Here is a 9,252-nt window from a genome sequence, read left to right on the forward strand (position 1 = left end):
TAGAAGGTGGGGCCTTTGGGAGGTGATGAGGTTGTGAGGGAGGAGCCTTCATGAGCAGGATCAGTGTCCTTAGGAAAGAGACCCACCGAGCCCCCTGGCCCCTTCCACTGTGTGAGGACAGAGAGAAGATGGCTGTTTGTGAACCAGGACAAGCGCACTCACTGGACCCTGAACCCTGAATCTAACAGCTCCTTGATCTTGGGATTCCTCAGCTTCTAGAACTGTCAAAAATAAGTGTTTATTGCTAAGTCTCCCAGTTTATGGTATTTTTTTTATAGCAGCTGTAATGGTCTAAGTAACCCCTCAATACATTGCTACCTAAATTTAACACTAATTGCCCAGTGATGTACCTTTGATTACTTTCCGTTCTCTTATGACCCCCAAAACTTTTTATTAGAGAAAGTTCCAAATAGATATTCAAAAATAGAAAGACCAGCACAAGGAATCCCCCTCCCCCCATGTGCCCGTCACCCAGCTTCAGAAGTTATCATCACAGTGCCCATCTTGTTTCATCTATACCTCCCTAGATCTTTCTCCCCTTCCTGGCCATTGGATTGAGGTATATCCTAGACATCATATTTCACCAAATCATTTAAAAATGATTACACAAATCATGATATAAGTGATATGTATGTAGTAGTACATATTAGATATATAAATGATGAATATGTATCTCTAAAAGACAAGGACTTAAAAAAAATCACAGTTTCATTCTCATGCTTAAAAATTTTTTAAATTCTTTTTTTTTTTTTAATTTTGTTATTTTTTAAAATATTACAGATGTCCTTTTTTCTCCCCAATGACCCATTCCACCCCGTTCCTTCCCCCTCCCCAGGCCCTCTCCCCACCATTGTCCATGTCCTTGGGTTGTGTATATATGCACATAAATTCTTTGGTTACTCGCTCCCCCTCCACCCACCCGCCCTCCTCCATCCCTCTGACATTCATCAGTCTCATCCATGCTTCCATGTCATTGAATCTATTCTGTTCATCAGTTTATTAGGTTCGTTAGATTCCATGTATAAGCGAGATCATGTGATATTTGTCTTTCGCTGCCTGGCTTATTTCACTTAGCATAATATTCTCCAGGTCCATCCATACTGTCCCAAAGGGAAAAACTCTCTTAGAAGCACAAAATAGCCAGTTAGTATTTAAAATGCCCCCTGTGGTCTTACAACATATTTTTACAGTTGGTTTGCATTAATCAGGATCCAAATGAGGTTTACACATTGCTTTTGATTGATGTCTCTCTTACATCTCCTTTAATTGAGAAATTTCCTCTCCCTCTTGGAACTCAGGGATGCTATTTTTTTCATTGTCCTGTTTAATATGGCACCCACTTGGTTTTTTATTTTAGATTGTTTTAAAATAATTGTCATGTTCTTATTATAAAAGAAGCATATGCTCAACCAAGAAAAACTTTTTAGTATCAAAAAGTATATGAAAGGAAAATACTATTTTTGTTTCATCACTTCCCAATTACTATCAACACTTTGGGATTAGTTCCTATTAATTTATCCAAGTGTATAATTTTACATAATATATTCAAGTGTATAATTTTACATAGTAAGTAGTCCCTCTGCTGTTACTTTGGGCTTAATTTGCTCTTCATTTTCTAGTTCTTAAGGTAGATGCCTAGTTTTTCATAATTTTTTGCTTTTCTAGTATCAACTTTAATGCTATAACTTTCCCTTTAAGCATGTTGAGTTTTCATTATCAGATAATTAGAAATATTTTCTCATTTCCCTTGTGATTTCTTTTAATCTGTGTTTTGTTTAGAAGTGTATTGCTTAATCTCCAAATATTTGGGGGATTTTCTAGTTATCTTGTTACTCCTTTATAATATAATACTCTGTGTGATTCCAGTCCTTTTAAATGTATCAAGACTTGTTTTGTGTCCAGAAATAATTTATTCTTGGGAGTATTCTTTGTGTACGTTCTGCAGACTTTGGGTGTAGTGATCTTGTCAGTTTGGACATATCCACACGCATAAGAATGAAACTGGACCCTCATATCACATATAAAAACTCAAAATGGATCAAAACCTAAATGGATGAGGTAAAACTAAAAGTGGATTAGAAAGCACAGGTGTAAATCTTTTTGACCTTTATTTAGGCAATGCTTTCTTAGATATGACACCAAAATCACAAACAATGAAAGAATAAACTTGGTAAATTGCATTTCATGAAAATTAAGAATGTTTATGCTTCAAAGGACAACATCAAGAAAGTAAAAGTACAACCCACAGGATGGGAAAAATATTTGCAAATCATATATCTGATTAGAAATTTGTATCTGGAATAAAGAACTCTTTAAACTCAATGATAAAAAGACAAATAACTTAATAAAGTCAGTTAGATTATTAAGTCTTCTTGATGTATCTGACTCTGTTATCATGAAATAACCCTGTTATCTTTAGTTAAACTACTTGCCTTGATGTCTACGTCATTTGATATTAAGATAGCCATACCAGCATTCTTACACTTAGGGTGTGCATTTTATATTTTCCCCCACATTTTTACATTCAATTTGCCTGGATCTTTGTGTCTAAAGTGCTTTTCTTATAAACAACATAGTTGTTTCGTAAATTTATTTGGCCCCAGAGCCTGTTTTTTTTATGTAGCCTCTGTTAGCCAAGTACATTTTAGCGAATGCTGTTCTAGACAGAATAGAATGCAAATTGGAAATTTGCAGGAAGAGCAAAACAGGAAAATTTAACTTCATTTTTATTTGAATTAGATGATTTGTCTATGTGGCATTATCATTATACTAAAGTAATATCTATTTGTTGTTTTCCTACAATCTGCTTAAAATCGATAACGCAGTAAAACAGACCAGCCTCTTCAGTTTTACATCCTGAAAATCTTTCTCCACACTGTATGAGCAAATTAAGCATAGGCATTTTGTTTTTTGACTAGATATTTGCAGAAGGAAAAAAGCTATATATCACATTCCCTTTGTAAAGAAAAATAAATGCATTGGTGTAGAAGGGGAAGGTACAAGGTAAGACGTGCTGAAACTCAAGGAAATATAAACCAAAAGATAATAGTGAGCAATCTGATTATATTTTATTTATGAAGAATTGATTAAAAAGAACTTTGAGAGTTTAAACTTAGGCTGTTGCATGGAAAGTCTCACAAGTGGTTGACATTTTTATGTCTTCTTCAAATAATGCCTTTTTTAAAAAAAGCAGTTATCCACCAAGTGGAGGCTAATTGCACATAAAGGGGAGACAGTTGACCTGGAGTGAGAAGGGGGCTGGAGGCGCTCCCTCCAGTGGACGGAGGCCTCACCCTCGGGAATTTCACTGATCGCGGCCCCTTCCCCCCTTCCCGAGCGGACTGCCTGTCTTTATATTGCGTGAGCGTGCAGCTGGCTCCTTTTCCTGTGATGCTGCAAAGGTCACTTCTCTCCATTGCTTCTAGTCAAACTACAACTCCAAGCAGAAGAGAGAGGGGTGGTGTCCATCAAAGGAGTGTGTGCCAACCGCTACCTCGCCATGAAGGAGGACGGCCGCTTACTGGCTTCTGTGAGTAACGCTTCTGTGTTTGTAGTGTGTGTCTTCATTTGCTTTTACGCTGTCAATGTACCAGTGTTTGGTACTCATTAAATCTTTATTAAGGGTTTTACAAGCATTATACTACTTAATATCCATTTACCCTATAAAATATGGAGCGTCATGCTCTTTATTTCACCGATACAGAAACTGAAGTTCTGAGGGAGTAATAAAGGAACGAAGAAAACTCAGCTCACCCGAGGCAGAGCCTGGGCGGGCCTCCAGGCATCCTTTACTCGGGAGTGGGAGCTCTGGCTCACTGCTTTCACTGCCTTCTCTGCAGAGCTGTTGAACTACAGTTTTGTTTGTTTTTAAATCCTTATATTGTGCAGTTGTTTGAAGATCAGTGGGATGGACATACAGACTTTTGAGTATCAGTGTTAGGGTTCTTCTTTCAAATTTGACATTCAAACCCTTGCAGTGGGAGCGCTGTTTGAGAATGTGGGCTCTTGTCTTAGGTATCAAGGCTGGCTCTGCCGCTGATTAGCTGTGGGCTCTTGGACAAACGATTCTGAGTTAGTTCCCTTACCTCTAAAGCAGAGACACTAATAATCCTTCCTATCTCATAGTTTATGTGAAGACTAAATTAGATCATTTATATCAAGTGCCAGCATCAAGGTCTAATACATAATAGGTTCTAAATTGTTACTTCCTAGGCGATGGCCAAGACTGGTGGAGATAGGCAGGGTAAAGCAGTCGATGAGGAAACCTGCCAGTAGCAGGGTAGAGAGGCTGAGTCAAGGGGTAGCGCCTGCGATGGACAATATTTAGGAATATAGCAGGGGAAAAAGTAAAATATGGCCCCTGGGTTTCTGGTTTGGATGAGAAGGTAGATGAAAAAGGGGAAAGAACAAGTTTTAGGGAAAGGTGTAGACCTATCTCGGTTGAGTTGCCAAAGAGAAACTCAGGTGAGGATGTTCACTACATAGCTGGAAGGAAGCTGAGAGGTTGACATATGGCTTTGGCGTCATCAGCATCAAGGTGGTAGTTAAATCGGGAATGGATGATGTTTATAAATGAAGAATAGCTCTGAAAGATGGACTGCTTGGGGCTTTCACTTCCACTGTTCTTGTTTTTTTTCCTACCAGTCAGTTGTCAACTCAAGGGGTGATGTAATACTTCGGGATTCTACCAAAGTAGATTTTGAATATTTCCAGGACGGTGAATCAATGGGTAATTTTGGATGCCTTTGATCTTGGAGGGAGAGGAAGAAGGGTTTACCCCTACTCTTCTCACCTCCAGATGTGACAAGTCACACATAGTGTGAATCACTGTGGCTTCTACAATAGTGTTGGTTTGACTACTGTCAGACAGTGAAGGCGGTGGAGGAAGGGAGGAGGTGTACACACCGGCCGTCATAACTAGCTATGGATAACCCTTGTCAAATGCTTTTAAAGCTCTAGCCTTTTCTATGTCTTAATCTGGCTCAGTGAGTGATTTGAGAGTTGTTACCCTGTGGTTGTCCACTCATTGAGATTAAGATCCAGTAACCTGGTAATGATGGTACCCTGTAAGGTAGCCATTGGAGGGCTCATTTATCTCAAGAACACAGTCTGGAGTAGGTATGTTTGTAATGATAAAAAGCTCCACAGTTGTCAAAAGTGATGAAAACAGAAGCTACTCTGCTTTGAAGTGCATCTCTGAAACTGCCGGGCTCCTTAAAAGAGGAGATACATTTAAGACAATGGACCTGAAAACTGAGCTGTCTTCTCATTCTTACAGAATTCTCTTCAAGTTAGAATTCAGGGAATTCTGATATCTTTTCTTGGTAAATAGGCATTAAACTTTCCAAACTGTTGATTCTGTACCATGAGAAGCATAAAGTGCTCTAAAATAAATTTTCTCTTTTCCTCCTTAGCTAAGCATGACTTTCCACAAGATTAAGGTCATGGCATTTTAGTCTGAAATGTGTTTCTGTCTCCTTGGATGTGTGTTAATTCTTCCCTACAGCAGATTTCCTCCAAGTCGATACAGTAAGAGTGAACTTAGCAATGCTTAGAGGTTTATCATACACTCCTTTGTAGAGAAAAGCTACAGCTGTTCCTCATAAATGGGAAATTTGGAATTTATCAGTTTCTTCTGAGGAATGGCATCATGGTTCCAGCTTCCATCATAAGATCTATACCTGGCCAGTTCATGGTTAATTGCTAATCTAACCACTCCATTTGGGTGGCCTGCTGCCCTGTCTGTTCAGCGGCAATCCTATCTCCTTCACATCAGTCTGGGTGTTAATCTTCAGATGAGAAAGTCGTCATATACCCCAAAATAAGGAGGTGCTGTTGGTGGTTCAGTAAGTGGCAGATTTCTCTCTGAGTGAGACCCAGAGGCATTGAGCTGTCAACACTGGCTACAGTTGGTATAAGTCCAGTGTTGTGACCAGTAGTGATCATCTGGGGATGTAGAGGCTCCTTTAACCCGGAGAAACTGCAATTATGAACTTGCACTTGCCAAAGGCATGGTTCTTCCTACTCTTCAACTACCTGGCTCCATTCTGGATGGACTGCTGTGTTGGGGCTCATCCCTGTGTGGGATTCCTGCAGTGATTTGTAGAACATGCCAGTTTCCCCTCAGAAAGAGAGCACTCTGGCTACATAAAACATTTTGATTTCTAAGCCATGTGAGATAGGTTACCTCCAGTTGAGGGTCTGAAAAAAGACTAAATTGTGTATCATTTTTCCCCCCAACACCTTCATGTATTAATGGTATAAATGCATCAGGCTAAGGATTTCTCACTATTTGAAAACATTTCTTAAGGTCTGTCCCCCTTCGAAGCTAGAAAATACAAAAGTTCAAAGAGTAACTATATTTAGCTGCCAAAGCCTATATTTGGATGCAGACGTGGAGTTCTTTAATCCACAACAGACTCCTTATTCCATTCCATAGCAGGATAAATTCTGTTGCTATGAGCAACAGAAGTCCAGAACAAATATTAGGATTTATGATTTTTTAAGTATTCACAAAATTGGGGATTTTTGAAAAAATTGCATATAGTGAGGTAATTGTAGTTTTGAGTTTAAGTCACCAAACAACCTCAATGTTAGCTTTGAAATGGAAAAATCTGCCTGGTCTTTATCTGCTAGAAAGTTCCACATTGTTTTCTATAAAATGCTGTAGACTGTGGTAACGGAACAAAACATTTCAATAAGTATTCAAGTATGTGTAACCTGTGTTGATCCATGATAGTGAAATATGAAAAATTATTTATATTCTTTGAGGATATACATTTAATTACTGTAAAAGTAACATACTTTTTTACCTATAGAATAACTTTCTTACTTGAGGGGCCTTTACTCTGAAGCCCACACGTAAAGTAAAGTAGGGAAACTGGACTTCTGAGGGCTCACTTATCCAGATTGATGATATATACTCATCAAATTTGTCAGAAAAATGCAACAATTAAAGAGGAATGTATATCATTTTAAAGAGAGAAAATGCCATTAAATGCAAAGGCTACTGCCTAATAAGAATTATTGCTTTAGAAACCAATTTTATAAAATGTTACACTATATATATATATTTTTTTTTTTACAAGATTAAGGTCAAATTTCTATTTAACTTTTCACAATTTGTGTGTTTGAGTTTGTTCTGAAATAGTCAGCATTGATACTTACATTGTGTCTGTTTTTAATTCTCAGAAGTGGTGTAAGCAAAAGCATTTTTGGATTCGTGCCAAGCAAACTCCCTCATAAGCCAGATCTGCAAAATCAGAGTGCTGTAAAAGAATAAGCATCCCAAAAAACAGCGCGGGGAAACGACCCTAAGGTCCAGATCTAATATTTAGCAGCAGGCGGGGACCTAGTGGCACAGGGCAGGGAGAACTGTGGCCTTACCCCCCTCCCCCATTTCTATCCTGTCTTTGGAGGGAAGTCATTGTACACAGTCCGCATTGAGGAATGTGGGGTTATGCTCCATCTCCTTGGGGTAGGTATATACATAAGTTATTTGGAATTCTCTTATGTGAGACGCAGACAGCTTCTCATCCCTGTGGCCACCGCTGTGGTCCGAGTCTCCACTCAGTCTGCCTGCGATACTGAATCTGCCTCTGACTGGTGCCCCTGCATCTGCCTTTGCCCAGTGCGGTCTTGGCAGCCAGAGTAACCCTGGGAAAATGTCAGGTCATGCCACTTTGCTGCTCAAAAGCCTACAGTGGTTTCCCATTTTCCAAGACTATTTACAATAGCTTTTCAATATCCTATCTTGTTTCCTCTCTGACCTCATGTCCGACTTCCCTCCCTTCAAACCCTTGGCGGCATGCACCCCGGTCTCCTTGCTGCACCTCACACTGCAGGCCTGATTGGCCTGATCCTGCCTAGGGCGTTGGCATCCGCTGTCCCCTCTTTCTGCTTGGAATGCTCTGCTCTCACGTCTGGATGGTTAACTCCTTCACCTCCCAGTATTTGCGCAAATGTCTCAATGGAGCCTCCTGTGACAGCTATTTAGTATTACAACCCACTGCTCCCACTCCCATCCCCTTATCCTGCTCGCTTTTACTCTTTCCACAGGATTTATTCTATTTTGGAATACAAGTCACTCAGTTATGCCCATTGCTCATTGGGCATCTCCACCTGCTAGAACTGGAGTGGCACAAAGGCATGATCTTCGTTCAGCTTTGCTCACTGACTAATCGCAGTGCCCGGAAGACAAAAACAAACATTAATGAATAAATGTACTATTTGAACCGTGTGCTTTCTATATCTTAACATTATTTTTAAATTAAAATAAACCAAAATAAAGGAAATTTTATTTGATGAAAAGGTGTGAGATAGGTACATGGGCAAAGGATGTCCAAAATCTGAAATAAGTTAGTAAGAGCATCGAGTTTTAGATTCCTCATTTGTTAATGAGTTTATGAGAATGATGTCACAGAATTGTTGTGATATTTATGTAAAATGATGTACAGGGAAGCAGTCAGTAACTGTGAATGAAGGGATTTCCCAGCTCACAACCTACATAAATCGGGCCTTGAAGCAAGGTACATGTCATAGCCCTTAGAAGCTACTTATCCACTTCCTCTGTGATGTCATTCCTCCAGAGACCCCTTTTTCTCTTAGGTTTGACATGGTAAGCAGTTGAACATTGGGAATAGGAAAAAAGCTCTATAAACATGTTTGTAAAGGTTAACAGAACTTGTATTGCATCAACTTTTAACAGAAACATTGAAGTCACAGTCACCAAAGATGATTTGTAACTGAGAATGGAGAGAATTGAAATTGTACTTACATGGTGCTGTGAAACGCCTGTTTTTCTTGAGAGGCGAATTTTGCCCTATCACCCATTTGAAAAAACACTTCAGTTTGTTTTCAAGTGCATAGAAGTTGTTTAGTAAACTTACGTGTCTGGACATTTGGCACAGAAGCAAGCTTTCCTTCCTTCTGCACTGTTTTTGTAAAGGTACAAGTAACCTCTGTAAAAACAGTTTGTGGGTTCCATGATGTAGTGTCCACTTAATCCCTGGTACTGTTTCTTTTCTCTGAAATAGTAGGAACTGGCAGAGAAGGCAAATATTATTGGCATGGTACGCATCCCTGTAGGCCAAGCATTGTAGGGAGTGCCAACAGCAAGGTGGGGCGCCCTGGAAGTTGACAGAACACCAGAAATGAACCTATCAGTGTCCTGATGACGGGAGGATGTGGGTCAGGTCTGCCTCTGGGGAGCTAGCCTGTGTCGCTCAATAACAACCTTCGGTGTTATCTTTA

General features: G+C 39.5%; 1 protein-coding gene across 1 annotated transcript in view; it reads left to right on the forward strand.

The window, feature by feature from the left end:
* FGF2 (fibroblast growth factor 2) overlaps positions 1 to 9,252 on the forward strand; it is a 50,046-nt gene that overhangs the window by 33,069 nt on the left and 7,725 nt on the right. The window contains exon 2 of the mRNA XM_016203316.2: positions 3,426 to 3,529. Within this exon, the coding sequence (XP_016058802.1) occupies positions 3,426 to 3,529 (104 nt within the window). The remainder of the gene's footprint in view (positions 1 to 3,425; positions 3,530 to 9,252) is intronic.

The sequence above is a fragment of the Miniopterus natalensis genome, chromosome 4, assembly GCF_054644295.1.
Source record: "Miniopterus natalensis isolate mMinNat1 chromosome 4, mMinNat1.hap1, whole genome shotgun sequence".
Taxonomy (NCBI): Eukaryota; Metazoa; Chordata; class Mammalia; order Chiroptera; family Miniopteridae; genus Miniopterus; species Miniopterus natalensis.